This window comes from Apodemus sylvaticus, chromosome 1 (genome assembly GCF_947179515.1).
Source record: "Apodemus sylvaticus chromosome 1, mApoSyl1.1, whole genome shotgun sequence".
NCBI lineage: Eukaryota > Metazoa > Chordata > Mammalia > Rodentia > Muridae > Apodemus > Apodemus sylvaticus.
In genome coordinates, this window is record NC_067472.1 from 206,808,242 (window position 1) to 206,836,203 (window position 27,962).

Here is a 27,962-nt window from a genome sequence, read left to right on the forward strand (position 1 = left end):
ATAGATATACATCACCACGGCCTGTGGGAGCCTCATCTGTTATAAAAAGAAAAATCGCATTTATTGCCTGTGTTTGTGTGGGCACATGTGGTGGTCAGGGGACGAACGGCAGGAGTCAATTCTCCAAACCGGTTCATCCCAGGAATCAAACTCTAAGTTGTTAGGCTTGGTGGCAAGCGCCTTTACCCAGAGTCAATGCTCCAGCCTTATGGCTCCCAAGGTCGGAGCCTCAGAGACTAAGACCATGGCCCTGGGAAGAGTCTGTTTCAGTGAAGGGAAAGACAGAAGGTCCTGGCCCTCTTGCGTAATGCCCCATCCAGTCTGTGCAGGAAGCTGCTTCCTCTAGAACAGTTAACTTTTGGAATGATGTGCACGATTCCAAAGCATGCCGCCCAAAGGGGAACAGTGGCCTCAGAGGATGCTGATGCGCTCAGCGAGCCCCTGCATCTCGTGGTCCTGCGGCAGACAGGCACCACCCAGGTCCCCTTCTGCAGGTGCCCCATGGCGCTCTGCCACGAACTGATCCCAGCGCGCGTCGTCGCTCTCATGGGTGATATATCGCTCGCCCATCTTCCCCTCTAGCTCTCGGAGGTCAAGCCACGTCTGGTACTCCTGGGCAGAGAAGAACTGGGTTAGATTGGGGGCTACAAGCTGGGCAGAATACAGCAATCTCAGCAACAGCCTGGATCCTGCCGGGACCAATGGCCGCAAAGCACCACGCCCCACAACCTGCTCAGCCAATAGCAGTGCAGCCCCATCCCCAACCACAGTGCAGCAACAGGCGAGTCAATCGCGTTCCCTCGTCCAGCCAATTAGAGACCTAGTTCTGCCGCCTCCTCCAGGCCCCCTCCCTACGTCACCTGTAACCAGGGGTGGCTGAGAGACTTGTCCACGCTGTAGCGCTTGCGCATCTTCACCTGCAACAGGTTGTTGATGAGGTCGATGGCTGTGGGGGAAGGAGACAGTTCTGATAGACGGGCGGCCCCTTCCGGAAGGTCACCCCATCCAGACAGCCACAAAGGCAGACCTCTAGCACTGGCCCGGGGTACCAAATTCTTACGCTTGCTTTTCTCATCAAATCTCAAATCCTGCCACTTATGGTGGCCGAGCTGGTAATTCCAGGACTTGGGAGACGGAAGCTGGAAGATCAGGAGATCAAAGCCAGCCTGGACTACACCTGGCAATTACTGGGATTTTAAGTATGTACCGGTATGACCAGCTCTAATTTTAAAGAGATATTTTATTTTTGGATTGACTGTGGTAGACGAAGTCTATATTTAATCCCAGCACTCAAGAAATATATGGGTTTCTGTGAGTTCAAGGACAGCCAAGGTTACATAAGGAGACACTGTATCAAAAAAACCAAAACAAAACAAAATATCTTTATTTAGTGTGTGTGTGTGAGAGAGAGAGAGAGAGAGAAAGAGAGAGAGAGAGAGAGAGAGAGAGAGAGAGAGAGAAAGAGAGAGAGAGAGAGAATGAAGGTATCCTCTTAGGCTAGAAGCAAGTACTGTATCCTAGAGCAAGTACTGTATGCTAGAGTTACAGTTGCTTGTGAGCTACCAGACACAGCTGCTCATCTTCTGAAAGAGGTGCTAAGAGCCGTAGCAGCTGAGACATCCGTCAGCCCTTCTACCTCCAGTGTTTAACGGTATACCTTTTGGGGTGAAAACACATGTATTTCAAATGGAATATGATATTAGTGGGATCAGTAGGGAGCCAACGATGATGTGCCCTATTGACAAAAGGCCACTGCTGCCCGCAGAAGATCCTGAGAAGGAAGCTGGGTCTTTGTGGAAAGGATGGTTACTGAGCAGAAGGTATTCAAGCCAAAGCCCGGCTCAGGCTCTGGCAATGGCGGCACAGAGCTTCACCCGGTGGGCCTGTTAGCCTGGGGCAAGGTCTGCAGGGATTCCATGGATACCGATCCACAGATGTGTACACAGAGTTTGCAGAAAGCCTCCAAATCTTCTCCCTGCTTGTTCGGAACCATTTCTAGATCATCTACAATGGTGTTCTCGTTACATTGCAATAGAGGGAACCCAGCACCCTCGTTCTGTACTTGTCCTAGAGTCCCAAGTCACCGTGACACCAAGACTAATACCACTGACAGGCCAGAGACCCAGCTTTTCAGGACAGTCTTCTAGACATGTGTTCCAACACTGAGCCACCATCCCCCACCCTTCACTGCAAGAATCAGGACAAGGAGACACACCCCCAGCCCCTCCCTGGGGGATTCTAGGCAGGGGCTCTACCACTGAGCCACGCCCCCAGCCCCTCATTGGGGGATTCTACTGAGCCACGCCCCTAGCCCCTCCCTGTGGGAGTCTAGGCAGGGGCTCTACCACTGAGCCACGCCCCCAGACCCTCACGGGAGGGGGGGAGGGGAGAGGGGGTAATTCTAGTCAGGGTCTCTAGCCTGTGCTACGCCTGCAGCCCCTTCTTGGGAAATTCAGGACAGGGGCTCTACCACTACCCTATACTCCCACAATAGATTTCCTATGCTAACCCAATGGAAATGTTAGGGAATAATGGTTACATTGTGTTCAGGGAACAATGGAAACCAAAGCCTTACCAGGCTCTTCTAGCCTCAGCCTGTAAAGTCAGCATTGGGGAAGTGAAGGCAGGAGATCATGAGTACAAATTCACCCTCAGCTACACAGTCCAAAGCCAGGCAAACAAACCAAACCAAAGACCATTCCAACTCTCAGCCTCTCAAATGTCTACCCCACACCTGACCCCAGAGCTCCAGGCCTCAGTGCTAATCTCCCCCACCCCCACCCCGGCCCAGTGGCCAGGTGACATCCTTGTCTTAAGACCCAGGACCATTGTTGAGCCTCTGATGAAAACATCAAATGTCTCCCCAGCTCTGCCTCTGTCTTCCTCCCATCTCCATCAGGTCCCGGGTCCCCAGAAAGCACCTCTTTTCTGGACCACCCCATAGCTACACCCCTAGACCAAACTGCCTTCTCTCTGGACACATTTGCAAAGCTGCAGGCCCATCTCTGCTCCATCCACAGACTTAGGCTCCGGTCCCTTCTAGAGAGGCTCTCCCCATGCAGGCCACTCCGGCTTCCTCTGTACCATTCCTCTCAGGGCCCTACACAGACAAGCTGCATCCCATCCTCAAGGCCCGTGCATCTGTCTTGGGAATTCCAAACCACACACTGGTTAAAACTTGAGTCTCAGCCAGGCCCCGTAGCTCCCGGGCCCGCCATCCCAGCTACTGGCCAACGCCTAACTGAGCAACAAGATGAGTTCAAAGCTATCCTGGGCAATCGAGTGAGACCCCTTCTCAAACTAAAATAAAACAAAGGGGCTGCGGATACAGCTTAGTCGAGGAGGACTTCCCCTGCGTGAGACTCTAAGCTCAACTCCTCCTGCTACAAGAGAAAAACAATACCAAGGCCCAGACATGGGGCTGGAGAGATGGCTGAGTGGAGAAGAACACTTTCTGCTCTTGCAGAGGACATGGGTTCAAGTCCCAACACCCACATGGTGGCTCACAACCATCACTAATAAAAAACTGTTGTAAGAGATCTGATCCCCTTTTCTGACCTGTGTCACCAGGCACACACGGAAACAAGCAGGCAAATCACTGATACACATAAACAAATTAGAGGAAGGAAGGATGGAGGAAGGAAGGAAAACAGACAGACAGACAGACAGAGCAGCTGACCTGGCCCTGGAAGGTGGCTCAGTGGTTAAGAGGATTTGGGTTAGGTTCCCAGCACCTCCATGGAGGCTCACAACTGCCTGTAACTTTAGTTCCGGGAGATCTGATGCCCTTTTCTGGCCTTCAGGAACACACAATGCACATACATACATACATGCAGACAAAATACTCATACACATGAAATAAGAGAACCACAAACAAAATTTAAAAAAAAGAAAAGGCAAAAAAAAAAAAAAAACAGAAAAAGAGCGCTCAGGCTACCCGTCAGTCTATCAGGCAGCTTACCCGGTACCCTGCTGCTGTACTTGTCCTAAAGCCTTGAGACACCAGGACACCCCTGGGTACCAGGCCTACCTACAAGATGCTCCGGGGTTAACCCACTCCCACAGGCCAGCCTCTCTGACTGCCCTTCTCCCTCAGCCCCACCCACTCTGACCTGGGTCCACACCCACCCTTCACAGTCCCGCCCTCACCGCCTAGCTTTGCCCAATCCCCTACAGCCTCACCAGTGGGCGTGGCCCTGCTGTTCCCAAGGCCATGTTCTATCCCCACACTTACTGTCCCATGAAGCCTGAGGCCTGGCTTCTCCCCACCCTCTTGCCTCCTAGTCTGTCCACAGTGGCTCACCTCCGGATGAGATGTGGCTCCAGGGACTGGCCGGGTACATAAAGGCCGCGTTCTGTATCTGGTCATTGATGTCCTCGTCCTCGTTGAAGGGAAACGTGCCGCTGAGGCTCACATACATGATTACACCCACGGACCACATGTCCAGCGAGCGGTTGTAACCCTGGTTAAGCAGCACCTCGGGTGCCAGGTAGGCGGGCGTGCCCACCACGGAGCGCCGGAAGGACTTCTCGCCGATGATGCGAGCGAAGCCAAAGTCGCATAGCTTCACCTGCAAGGGTGACACGTGAGGTGTGCGGGGTGAGGACGCCACCTCCCCCGCTTGCCACTGCGTGTCCACACCAACGCCACCTCGGTATTCCAAACAATATTGAATGATGGTTCGAATCCAGTATTTGCCACTCCCTAGCTGAGTGATCTCGGGTGAGTGACCTCCCCTCTCTGTACCTCAGGACACCTGTCTCAAAGGTTAATCCGTAAGCAGTTCCTAGACTGGGCCCACTATGGAGAAGCCATCTATAGCCGTCTGTCTGCCTCCTAGGTTGGGTCACAGCCTCCACCTGACCCTTTGTTAATGGTCCCTACAGAACATATGGGTTATGGTCTGGAAGGGGGTACATAGACAACATTCTAGAAGTTCGTCCAGTCAGAATGGGTCCATGAGTTCCAACAAGGGCCCTGATTGTATCATTCTGGGGATTAAAGAGAAGCAGGCATACTGGTGCAGGCATGAGATCTCAGCTATTCAGAAGGCTGAGACAGGATCACCAATAAGGCTAGCCTACACAATCGGCAGTGCAAGGTTAGCCCGAGGGACTCTGTTTGTTTGTTTGTTAGTTTTGTTTTCTTTTGTTTTTGATACAGGGTTTCTCTGTGTAGCCCTGGCTGTCCAGGAACTCTCTTTGTAGACCAGGCTGGCCTCAAAGTCACAGAGATCTGCCTGTCTCTGCCTCCCAAGTACTGGGATTAAATGCCACCACTGCTTGGTGGATTTATGTACTTTTTAATGCAGAAAAAACACAGATTAAGAAAAATGAAGAAAACCTGAGCAAGAGATAGGTTCCAAAAAAGAACTATTGAGACTCTGTCACAGATAAAAATTAAAGGGTTTAATGGTATAAGACTTGTATAGAATCCCCCAGTGAGGGGCTGGGGGCGTGGCTCAGTGGTAGAGCCCCGCCTAGAATCCCCCCCTGAGGGGCTGGGGGCGTGGCTCAGTGGTAGAGCCCCTGCCTAGAATCCCCAGTGAGAGGCTGGGGGTGTGGCTCAGTGGTAGAGCCCCTGCCTGGAATCCCCCAGTGAAGGGCTGGGGGAGTGGCTCAGTGGTAGAGCCCCGCCTAGAATCCCCAGTGAGGGGCTGGGGCCGTGGCTCAGTGGTAGAGCCCCTGGGGGGTGTGGCTCAGTAGTAGAGCCCCTGGGGGCGTGGCTCAGTGGTAGAGCACAGGTCTAGCATAATCCCTGGAAGGTGAGAAAGACCAATGGGATGTGAGAGAAGTGATGTGGGCCACTCTCCCTCCTACCTCAGCGAAGGAAAGGGATGCATGTATTTCTTGTACCTCTTGTCTTTTTTCCTTTGTTTCGCTAGACTATGGACCAACAAAACTGTCTTAAATGTAATAGCAGAGAAGAGAGCCCAACATGTAGCAACTTTGTAGCCCCAGAGCGCATGTGGGTGAGAGAGCAGGCCCTTGTCTAACGAAGCTGGGTCACCTGGGGCGTGAAGCTCACTGGCATCCGGGGCATCACTCACTATCCACCCCCTTCGGTGGGAACCTGCCCTCCTCTAGGAGGGGATGGACCGACCTGAGGAAACGGATCGGCTGATGCCAGTAACACATTCTCCGGTTTCAAGTCACAGTGGACGATGTTCTTGAAGTGCAGGTGTCTCAGCGCCACCAGGATCTGCGCAGAGGAGACAGGGCCAAGTGAGCAAGGAAGGCGGGGATCGAGCTGACAGCCACACCTCTGAGGCCCACCAGGCCTTTTCCTGCATCCCTAAGGATGTTGCCTAGGTGAGGGAGTCCTTAAGGAAGGGATCCCAGAAACAGTAGAGCCACTTACTCCCAAGTTAAGAGCTCGATATAGAACTCTAGAAAGGCTGGGCTACAGTGGGGGAGGGGAGACGGCGCTTGGAACCCTAACGAGCTATTAAAACAGCAGGGACTCCCAAGACACTTCTTTTCTGTGGTACAATTAAAAACCATTTTTAGGTCTGATGTGACAGTACACGCCCTTAATCCCAGCACTTGAAGACAGAGGCAGGTAGACCTCAGTGGGTTTTTGCTTTCTGTTTAGTTTTGTTTTGTTTGAGACAGGGTTTCTCTGTGTAGCCCTGGCTGTCCTAGAACTCATTCTGTAGACCAGGCTGGCCTTGAACTCAGAAATCCACCTGCCTCTGCCTCCCAAGTGCTGGGATTAAAGGTATGTACCATCACCATGATTTCAGTGATTCTGAGGCTAGCCGGTTCTATAGAATGAGCTACATTGTAAGACCCCCATCTCAAAAACAAATCAAAACATTTGTTTTGTTGGCAAGATGGCTGAACAGGGGGAGGAGCTTGCCTCTACGCCTGTGACCTGAGTTCAATCCTTGGAACCCACACAGTAGGAGAGAAGCAAGTTATCCTCTCATTTACACACATGTATCGTGACGTACACCCTTCCCCAGCACACATATACAAACACATACTACATTTTTAGGAACTATTTAAAAATTCTTACCACTTAAAAAGCTGCACTGCTAAACTAGGTGTGGTGGGTGTGGTTATAATTCCAGCAGTAAAGAGGCTGAGGCACAGCAAGGACAGCCTGGGCTATATAATGAGTGCTAGGCTAGCATGGGCTACAGGGATAGCCTTTGCGGTTTTTGTTTTGTTTCTCAAGGCAAGTGTTGCTGTGTGTAGCCCTGGCGGTCCTGGAGCCCATTCTCTGGCCTAGGCTGGCCTCCAACTCAAAGATCTGTCCGCTGTTACCTCCCAAGTGCAAGGATCAAAGGCGTGTCCCACCCACACCCAGGAGAGAAGAGTACACTGTCTTAGAAAACCTAATAAGCCGGGGGGTGGGGGGGGTGGGGGGTGGGGGGGTGGGGGTGGGGGTGGGGGTGGCACACACCTGTAATCCCAGCACTCTGGGAGGCAGAGGCAGGTGGATTTCTGAGTTCGAGGCCAGCCTGGTCTACTGAGTGAGTTCCAGGACAGCCAGGGCTACACAGAGAAACCCTGTCTCGAAAAAACCAAATCCAAAAAACAAAAACAAACAAACAAACAAATAAACAAAAAAAGAAACCCAAATAAATAAATCTTATAATAGAAGGCGATACAATCAATAAACAGTATAAGCAAGACAGGGTAATGTATCAAATGTATCCAGCTCTGGTCTGGAGCAGCTGTGACTCCTCACCACAGTTCCTCTCCTCCTGGTGACCCCCAACCATAACACTATTTTTGTTCCTACTTCACAACTGTAACTGTGCTGTATCCGATCTGCAGGGTATCTGCTATTCGACCCCTGTGGAAGGACCCCAGAAGGGGTTGCAACCCACAGGTTAAGAACTGCTGGTCTAGAGCTCAAAAAAGCAGCTACTTGCTCAAGCAGAAAACCACATTTACTAAGAAGAATTTAAGCAAATTGTTGAGGCTCTGAGTCTCAGTTTGTTATTCTGTAAAATGGAAGCGACAATGAAACTATTAAGGGTTCTATGATATCTATTTAGCTACCTATTTACATAAGTCCAAATTCAAAGAATGGACTGACTTTGCAGTACCCAAAATGACCTTGAACTCCTCACCCCCCCACACCCCCCTCCACTTCCCCAGTGCTGGAATTCCAGGATGTGCCATGATTCCTGGGTTTTGTGGTGCCGGGGATTGAACCCAGGGCTTGGTACATGTACAGTAGCCAACTGAGCCACGCCCTAGATCCTGGGTCGGTTTTATGAGACAGGGTTTCACCCTAGCTTACGCTGTCTAAGAATTTCCTTTGTCACCGGGTAGTGGTGGCGCACGCCTGTAATCCCAGCACTTGGGAGGCAGAGGCAGGCAGATTTCTGAGTTCCAGGCCAGCCTGGTCTACAGAGTGAGTTCCAGGACAGCCAGGGCTACACAGAGAAACCTTGTCTTGAAAAAAAAATTCCTTTGTTTTGTTTTTATTTGTACGTTTTTATTTCATTTTGTTTTTTGAGACAGTGTCTCTGTATGTATCTCTGGCTGATCAGGAACTCACTATGTATACGAGACTGGCCTTGAATTCACTGAGATCCATCTGCCTGTCTCCTGAGTGCTGGGGTTAAACGCATACAGCACCATACCTGGTATCTGTTGTTTAATTTTTAAGACAGGGTCTTATGTGTCGCAGGCAAGACCCAAACTCATTATATAGCTGAAAGCTAGCCTTGAACTGGTCCTTGTATATCTTATCTTCCTCCTGGTGCTAGGGATACAAGTCTGTGTCACTATGACCTTTTGAGCGCAGGACTTAAGGGTACCTACCTGGAAGGGTAGTTGGTGAGGTCTAAAGTTCCTGAGGCAAAGAACTAGGTCCAGTACTTAGAGGTGGAGCAGACAAGAGCCCCAAGGACAGAAAAAAATCTGCAGAGAGAAGGGGAGGGAGGGAGGGAGGGAGAGAGAGAGGGAGGGGGAGAGAGAGAAGAGAGCAGAATAAAATGGAAAAATGGAAAATCAGAGAGAGAAACTGCTTCGGTTGTAAAGTACTCAGCTCCCTCTTCCACACAGTCAGGATGCAGCTGCCTCAGGGGACCTCTGCCCCATCTCCCAGCATGCCTAGCAAATCCGGGCATATTGCTGGGGGTGGGGAGAGGTCAGAACAGCAGGCATGCCATGCAGCCAACGGAAACGACCCAGAATGAAGAGAGTCTCAGGCAGAGGGGACGTCTTTCCAGGGAGGACAGAAGCCCAGAGCGCACCTGGGAACGCCTGACACCACGGAGGTTAAAATCCCACAGAGAATGAAGCCAGGGTGGGGTGACGGCCTAGCTAGCACAAACAAAGTTCAATCTCAGCACTGGGGACGCAGTGGTAGGGAGATCCGGAGATTCAAGGTCTTCACAATTTCAAGGCCAGCCTAGGATATAGAAGACCACCAGGTCTCAAACAACAACAACGACAACAGAAATAAGAACAAAAGAAAGAGAAAAAAAAGGGCACGCTGTAAACTAAGATAAATAAGAATTGAAGAAGCCTGCAAAGATGGCTCAGTTGGTAAGGCTCTGGCCAGCAAGCCTGACTTCAGTCCCTGGGACCTACATGGCAGGAAGGAGAAAACCAACTCCTGAAGCTGTCGTACGAGTGCCATACATGTGTGGCACACGCACACACTTACATATACAAATCCACCCAGTAAACATAAAAAAATATTTAGTGTAAAGGACAAATGAGCTCACATCTATCATATATAAAGAACACTTATAATGCAATAAGCATGCTTGGTGACCCATGTCTGTAAGCCTAGTTGTTTGACGGTGTAGACAGAAGCTTTGCTGTGTGAGGCCAGCTTGGTCTAAGTAGGGAGTTCCAGGCAAGCCAGGGATACACATTAAGACTGTGTCCAAAACCAAACCAAACCAATCAGCCAGCCAACCAAAAAACCAGAAAATCAAAAACCAAACCAAAGCAACAAACAACAACAACAACAACAAAACCCAAAAACAAGGGCTGGAGAGACACTTCAATGGTTAGGACCAGGGTTAGCTTCCCAGTACAAAGGGTGCTTCAACTCCAGTTCCGAGGGAACGCTGACACCTTCTTCTGGCAGCCAGAGGTACTGCATACACCGCACATCCTTCACATCCATGCTTGTTTTTTTTTTAAGATTTATTTATGCCAGTGCACTGTAGCTGTCTTCAGACACACCAGAAGAGGGCATCAGATCTCATCACAGATGGTTGTGAGCCTCCATGTGGTGGCTGGGATTTGAACTCAGGACCTCTGGAAGAGCAGTCAGTGCTCTCAACCACTGAGCCATCTCTCCAGCCCAAGGATGACCTCGAACTCCTAATCTTCCTGCGTCCCAGAACAGGCTGTTCTACCAGGCCCAGTTTATACAGTGCTGAAGTGCTACCCTAGGCTAGACCATGCTAGGCAGTCAAGCATTCTCCCAGTGGAGTTAGAGTCAGCTGGGGATGGCTCAGGGGGGAAGAGCACTGGCTACTCTGCCAGAGGTCCTGAGTTCAAATCCCAGCGATCACAACCATCTGTAATGGGATCTGATGCCCTCTTCTGTGAGTCTGAAGATTACTACAGTGTACTCACATACATGAAATAAATAAATCTTAAAAAAAAAAAGAGTCAGTTGCCCAAGTGCCAGTGAGGAGCTAGGCATGGTGGATACCCTGTGCTTCCAATGAGTGTGTGCTTCTGTCTTCTCTGTGGATCCCAGGAAGCCCTGGGTTTGAGTCCCAGCACCGCTTAAGCTGTGGTACAAGTCCATCATCTGGCACTCAGAAAACAGTCATGAGGATCCCAAGTTCAAGGTCATATTTATCTAGATAGTGAGATGTTCCGGGCTAGCCTGAGCTACACAAGAGCCTTTCTTAAGAAAGAAAAGGAAGCCGGGAGCAGTGGTAGACACCTTTAGTCCCAGCACTCAGGAAGATTATTAAAACTGTACCAATCAATCTTTTAACTCTTCACTCGGTTTATTTGACCAACACTCCCCAGTGACAATGCTAGCCATCCGCCTCGGAGGGTGGGTAATGGGATACATGGTGAACGTGGCTAACACAGGGGAACTAGAATAAATAATGCCACAGTACTTACTAAGCCCTAATTGTCGTTTCCCTTTTTTTGTTTCTTTTTTTTCCTCCTTCTTTGTTTTTTCCCCTTCTTTTTCTTTCCTCTTCCTCCTCCTCGGCCCTAGCTGTCCTAGAACTCACTATGTAGACCAGGTTGCCCTTGAACTCACAGAGACCCACTGCCTTTGCCTCCCAGGTGCTAGGCATGCACCACCGCACCCGGATTCTGTCCCTCTATCATGTACCTCCTACTGCTATTAATAAGATCTCCAACCTGCCCTCTCGAGCGCCCAGGGCACCAGTCTGTCCAGGCGTCCGCCAGGGGGCGCGGGAAGCCGCGGCGCGCCGCGTACCTGTGTGATAAGGAACTTGGTGAGGCGCTCGGGAAGCCGGCCCTTCTCGCTGGAGAGGATCATCTCCAACATGTCGCCGTGCAGTTTCTCCATCACCACGAATACCTTCTCAGGGGTCTCAAACATGCACTCGAGGTTCACGATGCCGGGGTGCCGCAGACTCTGTCAGGGGAAGGGGGTCAGGACAGAGGATCAGCATGGCACGAGGCGGGCAAGCGCCCAGCGGTCTTTGCGTTGTTAACTAAGGAAGCTTGGGGAAGTGCAAGCTTGCAGGGGACGCGTGTAGCTTTGGTTTCTATTTGTTTCCTTCTGGTATTCCTTCATACAAGCTAAGCAAGCTGCCCCGCCGATGCCCCAGCCCACAAAACCTTCCTATGACACCCTGGATACGTTCAGAACAAAGTCCTCCCACCCTCCTCCCGGCTTCATTCCTTCCATGGCGCGGGTTCCCGTCACCCTCACGGACTGGTCCTTATCCCTCTCTGCTCAGAACACCCCTCGGTTCCAGCATGTGTATCTTCCCTTCCAGAGAGACTAACTTGACGGCCCCTAGACTGTGGCTCACGCTGTACTTGAAAGGAGCAAGCAGGGACATGGCTGGGCCACGGTCCCTTCCGGTCACCTGGAGAATGGCCACTTCATTCCTGAGCTGGCTCTCCTGCTTGGTGGGGAAGCGCAGTTTGTCAATGACCTTTACTGCAACGTCTCTGCCAGTCTTCCGGTGTTTCCCTGAGGGCGGGGCATAGGAAAGATAAAGGAGCAGAGATCGAGGCCCAGTTCCTGCCCCTCTATGGAGACCCGGGAGGAATTGAGCAAAAATATTGGAGGCCTTCAAGGTTTCTCTGAGGAGTTCTCAATATGAGGGGTGGGATGGCAGGGCTGGGGAATAAAAGTGGGAGAGGCTAGAGGCGTGGCTCAGTGGGAGAGCCCCGCCTAGAATCCCCCAGTGAGGGGCTGGGGGCGTGGCTCAGTGGTAGAGCCCCGCCTAGAATCCCCAAGTGAGGGGCTGGGGGCGTGGCTCAATGGTAGAGCCCTGCCTAGAATCCCCCAGTGAAGGGCTGGGGGCGTGGCTCAGTGGTAGAGCCCCGCCTAGAATCCCCCAGTGAGGGGCTGGGGCGTGCCTCAGTGGTAGAGCCCCGCCTAGAATCCCCCAGTGAAGGGCTGGGGCGTGCCTCAGTGGTAGAGCCCCGCCTAGAATCCCCCAGTGAGGGGCTGGGGGCGTGGCTCAGTGGTAGAGCCCCGCCTAGAATCCCCCAGTGAGGGGCTGGGGCGTGCCTCAGTGGTAGAGCCCCGCCTAGAATCCCCCAGTGAAGGGCTGGGGCGTGCTTCAGTGGTAGAGCCCCGCCTAGAATCCCCCAGTGAGGGGCTGGGGCGTGCCTCAGTGGTAGAGCCCCTGCCTAACACTCGGACTGTCATAGCTTTTAGCCCTAGAAAAAGAAGAAAACTAAACAAGGCTGGTATATTGGTGCAATTCTATTATCCCAGCATTTGGAAAGTCGAGGATAACAAGCTTGAGGGCATCTTGGGCTGCAAATTAAAGCTATAGAGAAGCCGGGCAGTGGTGGCGCACGCCTGTAATCCCAGCACTTGGGAGGCAGAGGCAGGCGGATTTCTGAGTTCAAGGCCAGCCTGGTCTACAGAGTGAGTTCCAGGACAGCCAGGGCTACACAGAGAATCCCTGTCTCGAAAAAACCAAACCAAACCAAACCAAACCAAACCAAAAAAAAAAAAAAAAAAAAAAAAAAAAAAAAAAAAAAGCTATAGAGAGAACTTCAAGAAGGGCAAATAAACAGGTAGAAATATACTCCTAACCAATCAGAAGCCAGAATGCACATCTCCTATCTATAATATCAAGAAGCCCACCGATTTTCCTGATAGGAAAAAGGAGCCTGCCAGTCCTTGCACCTGGGGTCCAGCCTTCCAACCCAAACAAAGCAGGAGACGACAGGCAAGGAGGCTTGGTATCATCTGACCCCAGGTAGCCTCCGAGTCAGGTCCGCGGCATCCTTACCTCCATAGACCACTCCAAACTGCCCGGAGCCCAGCACCTCGTCTGGGAAGATCTGGTAGACAGTGGCGATATCCTGCGAGGTGGAGAGGTGGAGACAGCGGGGTCATGGGTGCAAATTGGAAATAAAAGAGGGTCGAGGAGACAGGGAGGCTGGAGGTTGCGTGGAGACAGGTGTGAGGGCTTTGTTGGCTGAGGTTGGTCTAGGGCAGGCGGGAGGGCTGTGGGTGTGGAAGGCCAGGCTGCCCGTCAGCAGCCCCGGGCCCTGGCTCTACAGAGGTTGCTGAGCAGTCGGCAGGCACTCGCGCTTTTCCGCCTCTGCAGACTGCGCATGCGGCCAGCGGCTTCAAGGTCCTGCCGCCCTGAGCTGAGCTGCCCGCGGGAGAGTCACCATAATCTGGGGGGGGGGGGGGGAAGGGGGGTCCTCAGGCTGCAGATACCGGGGCTTGAGAGCCATCTCATGGGAGTGCTGGGAACTCGGGTCAGCTCCTCTTTGGGGCAAGTGCTCGCACCTGCTGAGCCCCTGTGCAGCTCCCGGGCTGCTGTGAGCTCGGTATTTCATCTATTTCATCATAACGAGCTAACCTGCGCCGGCAGGCAGGAGACTTACCACGTTCTCTTGGATCTGACTGTTGGACACGGAGATGCTCAGAGACGCTTGTCCTGGAAGAGGGGAAGGCACACAGAGTGGGCTCCGGGCTCGGCACAGGGGTCAGCCCTGCCTCTCAAGGCTACACTGGGAACCTCAGAACCACCACGGGGGTAGAGCTGATGGACCTCACAATCCTATGCCTGCCATTTTACCCTCTGTCCTCGGTGCTGTAGAAAGGAGGCATGCTGGTCCCACTTAACAGAATAGGAAACTGAGGCTGGGGGGACAGTCACAACCGACTTCAGGTCTTCCCCAACCCTGCCCCATGACATCACAAATGCAACTGAAGCCTTTACAAAGTCCTGTTCCTTTGGCCCCTCCAATGCCTCTGTTCCTCCCCCACCCCTGCCTTCTCCCACCCCGATCTAGACTGCTGTTCCCTACCCATCTACAGCTTACCCAGATGCCTCCTTGTTCTGGCCCCAATCTTGTTCTTTCCTTCTGTTTTGTTTTTTATTTGTTTTATGTATATGCGTATGCTGTAGTAGTCTTCAGACAAACCAGAAGAGGGTGTCAGACCACATTACAGATGATTGTGGATTGCTGGGAATTGAACTCATGACCTTTGGAAGAGCAGTCAGTGCTCTTAACCACTGAGCCATCCCTTCAGCCCCGCTCTCCCTCTCCTACTTTCTTCTTTGTGAGAGTCCTGCTGTATAGTTCAGTCTGGCTTTGAAATCATTGTGTAGCTCAGGCTAAACTCATAGCAACCCCCGTGCCTCCACCTCGAGATTGCCAGAAGAAGCAGAGAGAGTTGCTATGCCTGGCTCAATTCTGTCCTTTCTTGTATATATGTCTTAGAGCTCCAACAAAGCTAGAGGGGTCTTATTAAATACAACCCTGAGGCTGGAGAGATGGCTCAGTGGTTAAGAGCACTGACTGCTCTTCCAGAGGTCCCGAGTTCAAATCCCAGCAAGCACAGGGTGGCTCACAACCATCTGGGATGGGTTCTGACGCCCTCTGCTAGTATGTCTGAAGACAGCTACAGTATACTCATACACATAAAGTAAAATAATGAAAACGGAAACAAAAAACCTAACCCTCCAACCCTGGCTCTGCCCGTCCTCTGCCACAGCTCTCCAGTCCCCTCGGGAGGACGCTCAGGGCCATCCAAGACTGATGGAAGCCTCATCTATCTGAAGTTTCAACCCACTCCAGGGTGTTCCTGACATATGGCCTCCCTCTGGCGCGCATGCGCAGAAACCTCCCCCCACCCCCTTTGGTCCACACTGTGCCAGGGACATACTTTCTCCTGTAAAGTGCCCTGCTTCCCAGCCGCTTCATCCCTGACCTGCCCGACTGACTGGCACAGGACAGGCAGGTAGAGCATTTCAGAGGCTAGGCTCAGACATAGCATGCCCAAGGTCATACGAGATCAGGTGTTTCAGAGACTCAAACCCAGGCCCACGCCCGGCCCACAGCCTGCCTTCCTCCAGGCCTGTTCCTTACCCAGGATGCCTTTCAGCCTCCCGAGTACCACCTCTAGCACCCCAGTGGGGACTTACGGTGTGGTGTGTGGCCTGGAGCACTGGGTGCATCTTGGAGGATAACAGGCATCAGCGCCTGGCGGATGGCTGTCTCCCAACCCCGAACGGCCTCTGTTCCCTGCCCGCTGGGCCCTCCCGGGGCCCCTCCAGGTGTCTCGCCCACAAAGTAGGTGACATTGGCTGTGATGATCTCGAAGCAGTGCGGGTTGGTGCCCGGAGGTACAAGGCTGAAGTTCTGAGCCGGCTCCACTGTGAGGATTTCAGACAGTGGGATCTCCTGGCAAGGGGTGGAACTGTCAGCGTAGGCAAACCATTGGGCCATCCCTGCACCTCCTCTGTACCCGGAGAGCTGGTACCCAGGCTACCCGTAAGAGCAGTCAGCTAGCAAGGAGAACATGGAACAGCACGTACCAAGGCCCTGAGGAAAGCCCGCCACGCCCATCACATGGGACAGTGCCCCGCTCTGCAGGCACTCGATAAATGTTTGCTGTATAAAGGACTCGAGTCTACACAAGGACACAGGGGCCACACAGTGTAAGGCCCTAGGGAGTCGTGGAAGGGTTTGGAACAAGGAGCGGTAGTTATGCCTCTGCGTGGAAAGTCCATGGGACAGAATTAGATCAAAGCAGTAGACACGAAGGAAGCTGTGGAAGAGAAAGTGTGGGACTATGGGGCAGGCAAAGTGCTGAGAAGGAAGGAAGGAAGGAAAGGAGAGGAAAGTCCTAGTCACACCGAAAGCTGCAGCAGAAAGTTCACAAGTTCCAGGCTGGCCTAAGCAACTTGGTCAGACTCTCCTTCAAAGAAAAAAGTAGAAAGAGGGCCGGGCGGTGGTGGCTCACGCCTGTAATCCCAGCACTCTGGGAGGCAGAGGCAGGAGGATTTCTGAGTTCGAGGCCAGCCTGGTCTACAGAGTGAGTTCCAGGACAGCCAGGGCTACACAGAGAAACCCTGTCTCGAAAAGCAAAAACAAAACAAAACAAAACAAAACAAAAAAAAAGTAGAAAGAGGGGTGGGGAACAGGCTCAGAGACAGAGCTCCTAGAATCCCCCAGAGAGGGGCTGGGGGCGTGGCTCAGTGGTAGAGCCCCGCCTAGAATCCCCCAGAGAGGGGCTGGGGGCGTGGCTCAGTGGTAGAGCCCCGAATAGAATCCCCCAGTGAGGGGCTGGGGGCGTGGCTCACTGGTAGAGCCCCGAATAGAATCCCCCAGTGAGGGGCTGGGGGCGTGGCTCACTGGTAGAGCGCTTTCCAGGCCTAAGTTGGCCCTGGGTTGAAAAAAATGACTTATGCAACAATATCTGTGATGAGACAGATATGGTAAGGTAAGAAAGCAGCAGGCCTGGGCATGACATGGTAGAGGCTGGGGAACCTGATCTCTGTTTCCAGATCAATGGCGTCACTGGAGCTCTGATGACTTTATGTGTGCATTTTACTTTGGAGACAGGGCTCACGTAGCCCAGGCTGGCCTTGAACTCTACCTCCTGGCGTGGCGTGATCACAAATGCATGTAATCACGTCTGGCTGACTCTATAGAACTTTAAGTAAGGACTTCTGGGTTCCAGAGAGGACCGAAGTCACACTACAGAGACTTCCGTAAAGAGCCAGAAACAGTGAGGGTAAGAAGACATTACCCCACGGGGAAGCCACGGCAAAGACAAACTATAGGCCACCAATTAATTTGAAAGTAGTAACAGGTTTGCTAGGCATGGTGGCACGTGCCTTAATCCCAGCACTCGGGGGTCGGGGGCGGAAGCCCGCAGATCTGAGTTCCAGCCCGGCACAGCTACATCATCAGGAGCCTTATACAGGTCAGGCCTGAGCTCACTGCTTTCTGCGGATGATTTCTGAGTTCTCACACCGGCCTGGGGCAGAGCTAGTATCTGAGCTTTCTTTGACACCTGAGACAAAGGGGCGCAGAGAGTCTACGGCCCCTGCCTGCTCTCCTGCCTGGAAAGCACGGAGGGAGGTGGAACCGGGGTGGGGGGAGGAGAGAGGGGCGCATAGGCCCACCTTGTAGTATCTGTTGGTCGTGTTGTTCTGGAAGAGGGTAATGCATTTACAGTCTAGGCGCCAGTAGTGCCGCTTCCTCTGTCAGAAAGACAGGAACAGGGTGAGGTTAACAGAGGTTTGGTTTGCAAGCGCCTATCCCAGCCGAGCTCCTCCCCTAGCTGGCTCTGGCTCTTCTCGGCCCCTCCCACCAGCCGCCCTGCCCTCAACCCAACGGGCTGTCCAGCCTACCCGGTCCCCTTCCTCTTAACACACCCTCTATTCTACCACTGCCCACAGCACCCCAGCTCCCTAGCCCTAAGGCACCTGGACCTTCCTGGCCCGCCCCTCTCTATCCCCGCCCCTCTCTATCCCCGCCCTCTCTATCCCCGCCCTCTCTATCCCCGCCCACCTGGACCCCACCCACCTGGCCACTGAGTACTCCATCACCAGAGCTTTTTCAGCAAACCTTTAAATCTAACCACACCCAGCTGGCCTCACCTGCCCACCCATAATTCTGGCTCCGCCCATGCCAACTCAAGTCCTTCCAGCCTACCCCAGGTCTAACCCCGCCCACTTGTCCCCAACCGCTTGGAACTAGCCATCTAGTCCATCCGAACTCACCAGCGTGTCCTTGTTGCTGTAATGGACCACCCAGCCCTCCCGCAGGGTGGTGCTGGATTTCCTGGTCGTGTGTCGAACAGACTGCACAACGCGCATCAGGGGGATGTATCCCAGCGAGCTGCAGGGAGTGGGTGAGATGTCACAAGTCACACGCAAAGCTCATGTCCTGCCTGGGGCCACGGGGACGGCTTCGAGCAGTCACGTGAGAATGCTGCTTCGTTCCCCACTACGTTTACAGACTTTCACAGCAAGGAAGCCTCTGGCTTTTTTAATTAAAATTGTATTTTTTTCAGTGTTTGTGTGAACATGTCACCTGTGTGGAAGGTGCCTGAGCTACGGTTATAGGCCATATAAGCCTCTTCACATGGGTGCTGGGATTCGAACCCAAGTCCTCTGCAAGAGCGCACGTGCTCGTAACTGCTCTCTCTAGCCCTCTCCCTCTTGACGAATTCTTTTGGCTATTGTGTGTGTGTGTTGCGGGGTTGGGGGTGGCGGGTGGCTTCTGTTCCACCTACGGAATGTGGAGGAAAAGAGCAACTGGCACCTTTGTGTGGCACAGGGGTCAAGTTCAGGTCAGTATGCTTTCTCAGGAAACGCCTTCACCCTCAGAGCCATCCTGATAACCTGGCTGTGCTTTTTATTTTTTTAAGATTTTTTTTTTATGAGCTAGAGAGATGGCTCGGCAGTTAAGAACACTAACTGCTTTTCCAGAGGTCCCGAGTTCAATTCCCAGCAACTACACGGTGGCTCACAACCATCTGTAATGGGATCTGATGCCCTCTGCTGGTGTGTCTGAAGACAGCAACAGTGTACTCATATACATTAAATAAACAAATAAATAAAATACATCTTTTAAAAAGATATTTATTTTAGTTGGGCACTGGAGTGCATGCTTTTAGTCACAGTACTCAGAAGGTGAATCTCTGAGTTTGAGGCCAGCCTGGGCTACATAGAAAAAGCCTGTCTCAAAAAAAACAAAAACAAACAAACAAAAAACAAAGAAAACGAAAACCCTAAACTCTATTTCTTTATATCATGTGTCTGAGTGTCTTGCTTGTCTAGCATGGTACCACAGAGGAGCCAGAAGAGGGTGCCAGGGCCGGGGAGATGGCTCAATGGTTAGCAGCACAGACTGCTCATCCAGAGGTCCTGAGTTCAATTCCCAGCACCCACACGGTGGCTCACAACCATCTGTAATGGGATCCGATGCCTTCTTCCGGTGTGTCTGAGGACAGATACAGTGTACTCACATATAATAATAGATAAATAACCCTTTGGGCCGGAGTGAGCGGGGACGGAGTGAATGGGGCGAGGGAGGCCGACTGGAGTCAGCAGAGGTTCTAAATCCAGTTCCCAGCCACCGCATGAAGGCGTGCAACATCTGTACAGCTACGCTGCACTCATACACATAAATAAATAAGTGAATATTTAAAAAAGAAGACGAGGATGTCAGATCCTTGAAATGGACAGCTGGGCCACGTGGGCGCTGGGACCCGCACCTAGGGCCTCTGGGAAAGCAGCCATCCCTCCAGCCCTTGGCTCTGCTCTCTGAGACAGCACTTACTGTGCTACGGCCAAAAAGCTGGGGTTTCTCTGTGCAGCCCTGGCTGTCCAGGAACTCCCTCTGTAGACCAGGCTGGCCTTGAACTCTGAGATCTATCTGCTTCTGCCTCCCAGGTGCTAGGATTAAAGGTCTGCTTGGCTCATGTAAAAAACATTTTAAAACAAAAGAGAAGAAAGAGAGAGAGAGAGAGAGAGAGAGAGAGAGAGAGAGAGAGAGAGAGAGAGAGAGAGAGAAAACCCAAAGATAAAAACTTGGGCTCAGGAATCTAGAACACGTACAACCATACACTGGCACTAGCCCCTCTTAAAGCCTGGGAGCCCCAACTCGCGGCCCCCCAAGGCCCCCAGGTACCTCTGCGCCTTGTGTCCCTCGCCGTCCTCTTCCTCGCCGGCATGGAGGGCATTCTCTGAGTGGGAGCCCGGGATGACGCCGGAGTCCTCCAGCTCATCCGAGAGGGAGCTCTTATCAGCCTCGCTGTAGTCAGCAGCCTCCTCCATCGGCACGTCTGTGGGAGCAGGGCCATCAGAACGGCCTGCCCCGGCCCCACCCAGTCCCCCTCAGAGGCTGATCACCTCACCTCCGTTGATGAGCGCCTCTCCCAGGCAGTCGTTAGGGACTCGGGCAGCGCAGCGTTTGTGACAGTTGAACTTGCAGTCTGAAGGGCCGGGGGCGGGAAAGGAGAGTTACTGTGCGTGAATATGTGCCTCTAGGACTCGGCCTCACTATGAAGCCAAGATTCTTGGCAATCCTCCTGCCTCAGCCTCAATAGTGCTGGGACTAAATGTGCATTCTAAAGATTGAGGAGATGACTCCAAGGGTTAGAGTGACAAGGACAGCTTAATTGCTGTTTGCTTGTTGTTTGAGACAGGGTCTTGGGTAGCTCAGCCTGGCCCAGAACCTATGTAGCCAAGGACGAGTCTCCCCTCCCCAACTCCAAGTGCTGGCTTTACAGGCACGGGCTGCCTTAAAGGGCAACCTCTTTTTTTTTTAAGATTTGTTTTTTAATGTACACAATAGTACACACCAGAAGAGGGCATTAGATCCCATTACAGATGTTTGTGAGCCACCATGTGGGTGCTAGGATTTGAACTCAAGACCTCTGGAAGAGCAGTCAGTGCTCTTAACCGCTGAGCCACCTCTCCAGTCCAAACTTTTTTTTTTTTTTTTTTTTTTTTTGGATTTGGCTTTTTCGAGACAGGGTTTCTCTGTGTAGCCCTGGCTGTCCTGGAACTCACTCTGTAGACCAGGCTGGCCTCGAACTCAGACATCCACCTGCCTCTGCTTCCCTCCCAGTGTGCTGGGATTATAGGCGTGTACCACCGCCGCTCGGCAACTTTTTAAATTCTATGTATTTATTTGTGGATCTCTGTGTGTGTGTGTGCGTGTGTGTGTGCGCGCGCGCACACACACACACACGTGCATGCATGCATGTGCCCCCATGTGTGCACATATGTGCCATAACGTGCATGCCGTCATCAGAGGGAAACCTGTGGAAACGGACTCTCTCCCTCCACCATGTGGGGCCTGAGGATTGAACTCGGGCTGTGAGGCTTGGGGGCAAGCCTTCACAACCTTTCCTCTTCCCCCCTCCAGATATTACTGTTGTTCTTTTGAGGCTCTCCTAAAGCCCAGCTCGGCCAGGGGCTGGCTAGGGCAGAAGGTGACTGAAGTCTCAGGCTAAGCGGATGAGATTACAGGCTGGTGCACATCACAGGGCTCACGGTGGGCACTGGGGACGGAACCTGGGATCTCCGGTGTGCTAGGTCGGCACTTTACCCAGTGAGCTCCAGCCTTTCAGAACATCTCACATAATTCAGGCTGGTCTCAAACTATATAGCTGAGGCTAGTCTTAAATCCCTGATCCCCCTGCCTCAGCATCTCAAGTACGGGGTGGGATTATGGGTGTGTAACTTAAGACAATTCCAGAAGTCTTGACTCTTACAGTCCTACGTCAGATTCTTGGCTTTTATAGTGGGAATTCTATTCTGTTCTACAGATCTAGATGTCCAAGGGTCTAGGGTCCCAGAACTCCAGAGACTTCCAGAATGGCTGGGGTTCCGGACATGGATCGGAGATCCTGCGTTCCTCTGCGAGGTGTTTCAGACCCACAGTCTTTCCAGCGGGTCCCACTCACCTTTGCACTGCAGGCCTTGGCGGAAAAGACCCTTGAGCAGTTTCTTGCAAGCCTGGCAGACGGTGGGCCGTGTGTAGCTGTGGATAAGGAAGGTGTGTGGCACCTTAACTTTGGACATCAGCATCTTGTCTAGCTCAATGGGTCGGCCTGTGTAGAAGGAAGAGGAAGAGGAGGAGGACGACGACGAGGGTGGTCGGCGAGGGAGGAGGTCGGTGGTGCTACGGCTCTACCCGGCAGGGCAGGGAAGAAGGAACAGATCAGCGTGTTAGCACCTACCGGGCGGGCGGGCGGGCGGGCGGGCGGGCGCCACCAGCCCTCAGCCCTCCCCCACTCTCCAGCCCCTCACCAGCTCTTCAGCGGTGCAGGGTAAGGACTCGGAGCTGCCGAGGCGCACAGAATGGCCACTGGCCAGAGACGTGGATGACAGGCGGCGCTTGCGAGCACCACTGCAGTTGTTCGGGATGCTGAAGGCACAGCGTTTGTGGTAATTCAGTCCGCAGCCTACAGAGGGCGCAAGACCATCAGAGCCAAAGCTTGCACCCACTATCACGTGTACCCCCACCCCCACCCCGTCTTACGAACCCCCTCCCCCCTTCAAGCATGAATGTCCTCTCCGCATCTCCCCATCAGCAAAAGTGGATGTAGCACTCCAAGATTTGGTGCTGCCACTGAAGGAAGCGTGTGCACTGGATTTGAGTATCTCGATGACTCTAGCCTGGTTGATAACCGGCCTGATTCTTCACTGGACTGGAAGCTTTAAAGAGATTCCCAGACCGCAGAATTCTGCCTGGGCCAGGCAGCCTGTGCCTGAGAACCCCAACCGGCTATCCTGAGGGTTCTGCAGCTGCCTGGCCAATTCCTCCAGATACATCGTTGCTGTTTCTCTCCTGTTCTTTCTTTGCTTCATCCCTGATTGACACCACACCGCACTGCAGTCAGAGCACTCGTCTTTTGTACAGGGCCCAAGTTCGGTTCCTAACCCCCATGCAACATTTGTGGTCCAACAGACAAATATTCAGGCAAAACACCCATGCACATAGCACAAAAATAAACAAAATAAATAAATCTCCACCATAAGAGTCCTATCCCCGTACCTGAACTCTGACCCCTCCCCTGCTCTGTCTGGGAACGCTTAACCTCACTTAGGCCAAGGGTCACATCCTAGGCTCTGCACTCGTTCCAGAGCCTCTCCCTATTTCCCAAACTTTGCCTGGAGTCCTAACTTTTCCCACCAGCTCCATGCCTGGGGGGCTCTGCCCACAGACCTGAACCCCAACTCCTTCCCAAGATCTCTCACAGAGCTTATGTCACTTCCTTCTTTTTTTAAAAAAAAGATTTGTACACTGTAGCTGCCTTCAGACTCTCCAGAGGAGGGTGTCACATCTTATTATGGATGGTTGTGAGACATCATGTGGTTACTGGGATTTGAACTCAGGACCTTTGGAAGAGCAGTCAGTGCTCTTAACCGCTGAGCCATCTCTCCGGCCCAAGGCTCCTCCTTCTAAGACCCACTCCTTGACCTTATCCAGCCCAGCATGCCTTTCCTAGCTTTGCCTACCATGCCCTGACCTCCCAGGCTCCACCCTGTCCCTTTGGTGCTCACCATCGCACTTGAGGCCCTGGCGCACAAGGCCAAAGAGCATCTCCCCGCAGTGGTCGCAGAAGGCGGGCGCCCGGTACGAGTGCACAGTGAGAGCGTGCGGGCGGATCTGGAAATCCTCGAAGGTGGCGGAGGCTGTGGGCAGCAAGGAGGGTGGATACGCTTGAGGCAAGAGGATGGGTGCCTGGCCTAGGGTGGCCGGGGCTACACAGAAACTCCGTCTCGAAACACACACACACACACACACACACCATAGTTCCCAGCTGAGCAAAACACCTATGTATCTCCTGATAAAGTGGGAGTTAGTGGGTTTTTTTTTAATGGGTAGAGGACGCACTATTTTTATTATTGTTGTTGTTGTTGCAATATTAAAACAGCCATAATGCTGGGCAGTGGTGGCACATGCCTTTAATCCTAGCACTCGGAGGCAGAAGCAGTCACATCTCCGTGAGTTGAGGCAGTCAGATCTCTGTGAGTTCGAGTCCAGCCTGGCCTACATATCGAGTTCCAGGTCAGACAGGGTGAGACTGTCTCAAAAATAAATAAAAGTCAACAAAATAAAACATTGCTGGGGCCAGAGCCACAGCTCAGCAGTTAAAAGGTTGCCACACCTGAACGACCTGAGTTCCATACGCAGGCCCGATTTGGTGACTCAAGTCCCACAAGTTGTCATCTAAGCTTTACACACACACACACACACACACACACACACTAAACGGAAAACAGTTGTGGTGGCTGAGGGTGCCGTTCACTGGTAGCGACAACGCTTGCCTGGCATGTGACATGTGCTGGGTCCCACAAGGGAGAGAGGGGGCTAACTAGCTGGGCGTGATGGTCTACATCCCTAATCTCAGTAGTCCAGAGGCAGAGGCAGGAGGATCTCTGTGAGTTCCAGGCTGCACAGTAAGATCGTTTCTCAAATAGACAGATAAACTAGCTGCTTTCCCCAAGACTTCTGAGGCACCCTCGGTAGGAAAGCCTCTCCCCCTCCTCTTTTGAAGATGCACTGATTTTTCTTTGTATGTGTGTGGCAGCTGGCTTAGATGGCTGTGGAGGTCAGAAGGGGCGTCAGTTTCCTTAGAACTGCAGTCACAGTCAGTTTGTGAGCTGTGTGGGTGCTGGGAATTAAACCCCAGTGCCCAGAAACAGCAACCACTGAACCAGCTGTCCAGCCCAAATGTTTCACTCTTTAGCCCAAGCTAGTACCTTGTGGTACTTAAACTGGATCACAGCCAAGCCCCATCACACTGACCCGCTACCACCTCTCCAAGAGCTCCACCCCCCTCGACCGAGGCCCCGCCCCCGGGACCGAGGCCCCGCCCCCCGGGTGAGGGCCCCTTCTCACCAGACAGAACCACCTCCACCAGGTCGCCCTCCTGGATATCTGCAGCTGATCGTACCAGCTGCAGGAGGTTGGCTGAGCTTGGGTCATGTTTGAAGAGCAGGATCTTGTCGTACAGGCCGTAGAAGCCACACTCTGGGAACTGGGGGGCAGGAGAAGAGGGGTGGGGTGGCGACGGAAAAGCTCAATACCGGCTGCAGCAGCTGCAGCCTACTGGAACCCTCTAGGGGGAGGGCCGGCTGTTTCCCCCGGAAACTGAGACCCTGCAGCCCACCGCTTCCTGCCGGTCCCCTCCCAACCCCAGTTTGAGCCAGCAGGATGCCTGAGGTGTGCTGGGGGGGCAGGGGGGGCTCTGGCCAGAGTCTGGCGGCGAGACTGGCAGGGGGAGGGGCTGAGGGGCAAAGGAGGTTTAGAGGCTTCAGGGGCAGAGTGGACATTTCCAATTTTCCAGAGCTGGCGGGACTCTGAGTGATCACCCCCTCCACCCCAGCTTCCTTCCTGAATCTATTGTCCGTGTTACCTGGCTCTTAGCCCAGCGTTAGGGCAGAATGAAACAAGAAAGGGGGTGGGGGGTTGGGGGGACTTTTCGGGGAGTGCTTAAGATAGCTAGAGGTAAGGAGGCCTCCCTCATCCAAGGCTCCGAAGACCCAGGTGTCCGGGTCTCAGCTAGGAAGGGGGCAGGAAATGACACAGCGGCGAAGAGAAAGTGAAACTGCCCAGGTGGGGCACAGGGAAGGAAGACTGGGCAAGAAGGGGCCCAAAACAGCACCTGAGCCCCCAGAAGGGCGGAAAACAAACTGGGCTTGGCCCGAGGAGGGGAGGCTGGGCGTCTGAACCCTAAAACAAAGAATTTCACTCCAGGGGCTATGTACAGGAGCCCCAGTCCTGCTTCCCACGGGCGGGCGGGCTGGGCTGATTTAGGAGTGGGAGGGGCTGAGCTAGATGGATTTGGAGAGTTGGTAGGCTCAGCTTCCCTTGATCTTCTGTAGAAAATCAGTATTGCCTTGCCCCTGACGGTGGCTTGATCTAGTTTCCTTTCCCCCCCTTGAGACAGGGCTTAACTATGTAGCTGACTTAAAACTCACCATCCTCCTGCCTCTGTCTTCCCAGTGCTGAGATTACAAACGCACAGGGACTGGGAGGTCTTTTTCTAAACTAGTTTTATCTGTTGGAAAAAACGGGAGGTGGCCGGCCCCGTTCCTGCTGCTTCCCCAGAGGCTAAGTATCCATTTCCAGGAGTCCAAGAAAAGCCTGAGTCTGGATGTTTGGGGGTCCCAGTGTGCTCCCACTATAAGCTTATACATTCTGGGTTCCACCTGCAACTGCCATATTATCCGTGTCATCTAGGATCCTTAACAATGTGGCAACGTGATAAACTTAAGATTCTAATATTTGAATGCTTTAGTATGAAAAGGTTTCAGTGTTCACCCACTCGGGACTCAGAACTTCTCCTGTTTGCCACCAGGCACTTGAGCTACTGAAAAGGCATCCTCCCTACCCCTGGGCTTTGGGCTAGACCCCCGAGGGAGGGGAGGCGCTTTGCTTGCTGGGCAAGCCCTCTGCCAGCTGGGTTGTAAATGTTAGCCTTCCTAGGATTTGGGCAGCTAGTATGCTTGGTCCCTTCTGACCACGGTGCTCAAGGCAAGGAACCTGGACATCTAAATCTAAGAGCAGCAGGAGGGGGATTGATTAGGAGAGAAGAGGGAGTCTGCAGGGATTTTGAGGAGTGCCAGGAGAAGCCTTGCTCCTTCACACCCCCTCTCAGGCCTGGGAAAGGATAGAGATTGTACCCTGAGACCTTGCTTGCCCCTCGGGGAGCTTGTCCACACACCCACACATGTCACCCGATCACCATGGCCAGTATGGCTTCAATTTCTACTGTTTCCAAAGACGGGAGGCCCAGGATGGGCCCATCGAAAGAGGGCTTCCTGATCAGCTGCTCCCACTAGCCCCCTCCTCCCCACTCCACACCTGGTAGGCCCCTCCCTTCCTCCCTGCCGCTGTAGAAAACAACAAGCAGCAACACGCAATTTGGGGAGGCCTCTGTGGCACCCCACCCCTATCCGGGCCTCTCTGAAACCGGCGGTGGAGTGAGGACACGACTAGGGGATCAGGGTGTAGTGCCCCTCCTCGTCTGTCACCTAGGCCCCTCTCTCCCCTCCCAACCACCTCAGGCCACCTCTGAAGCCTCCTCCCTTTATCATGAGAGCCCCCTATGCCCTCCCTCACCTTCTGGTCCACGATAGAACAGGCTAGTTGCTTCACATGCGCCAACTCCGAGGCGGCAGGCAGCAGCACGAACTCTCGGGTCAATCCGATCTGGATGTGGAAGGAGACCCCCGAGCCCGGAGCCGGGATCTGAGGCAGCAGAGGTGGCGGCGACTGGAGATCCAAGCCACTGGGGGGCGGAGGAGACCCGGGCCCCGGAGAGCCGGGGAGTCCGGCGGGATGGGAGGGGGCGGCGGCCATGGGGCCAGACCCAGACCTGCCGCCCAGAGCTCACCAAGGACCCTGGGACCTAGATCCGAGAGCTCTTGTGCGGTGGTGGTAAGAATGTAGGCATTTGAAAGAGAAATCTGTCAGGTTGAGAGACTCGAGGATGGCGCGATTCTGGGCAATGAGAGAAAAGGAATCTAGTGGGTCACACGCCGGGAGTCAAGAGAGCAGAGTTCAGAAAGAAAAACAGTGATTTGGGGAGGGTACCCAGAGGTTGGAGGGCTGCAAGAAACCAGAAAAGAAAGTCGAGTGGGGCAGGGTCCCTGCAATCAAAAGACACTGCGATCCAAGGCCCTGGAGAAAGAAGGCTGAGAGCGAAGCGGGGAATTCCAGGATCCAGTGGGTTTGACGGCAGGACCAAACTCAGAGCAGGCCTGAGGATGCTCTGCCCTGGGGGTAGAGAACAGGAGTCTGGCCAGGGATCTAGTGGATCGTAGGGACCCGACTGGCTCAGGATGAGGAGGAGGGTTTCCAGGGCCAGGGCTGAAAGAAGAGACTCTCACAGGTCGCGAAAGTTAGAGGAAAGTTGGATCGGGGGGGCAGCGGAGGAGGGAGCGTTACCGAAGGCGGGGCGGGTCGGGGACAAGGGAGGGTCGCACAGCGCGGGTAGCTCTATTTTTTTCCCCCTTCAAAGTTTAAGTCGGCGGCGGCGGCCCAGAAGGAAGTCTCAG

The 27,962-nt window shown here is 53.2% G+C and overlaps 1 protein-coding gene across 1 annotated transcript; it reads right to left on the reverse strand.

Moving 5' to 3' along the window:
• Window positions 1–37: 37 nt before the first annotated feature.
• On the reverse strand, window positions 38–27,959 carry Prkd2 (protein kinase D2). Its single transcript, XM_052172170.1, has 18 exons — window positions 27,025–27,959; window positions 24,799–24,937; window positions 23,457–23,588; window positions 22,200–22,354; window positions 21,854–22,079; window positions 20,297–20,374; window positions 20,071–20,224; window positions 18,156–18,273; window positions 17,556–17,633; window positions 15,567–15,825; window positions 14,020–14,072; window positions 13,413–13,485; window positions 12,024–12,130; window positions 11,402–11,563; window positions 6,104–6,202; window positions 4,304–4,571; window positions 861–946; window positions 38–612 (listed from the first exon to the last, which is right to left on the reverse strand). Exons 1-18 carry the CDS (start codon window positions 27,262–27,264, stop codon window positions 412–414), a joined length of 2,628 nt encoding a protein of 875 aa, XP_052028130.1. The 5' UTR covers window positions 27,265–27,959; the 3' UTR covers window positions 38–411.
• Between the last annotated feature and the right edge of the window lie 3 nt (window positions 27,960–27,962).

Excerpts from the sequence above, each read along its gene's own strand:
- Prkd2 (XM_052172170.1), bottom strand. The coding sequence starts at position 27,264 with ATGGCCGCCGCCCCCTCCCATCCCGCCGGACTCCCCGGCTCTCCGGGG. Across the intron at positions 14,073-15,566 it reads TCCAGGCCACACACCACACC|GACAAGCGTCTCTGAGCATC; the intron begins GTAAGTCCCCAC and ends CCCCTCTTCCAG. Across the intron at positions 613-860 it reads TCAGCCACCCCTGGTTACAG|GAGTACCAGACGTGGCTTGA; the intron begins GTGACGTAGGGA and ends TTCTCTGCCCAG.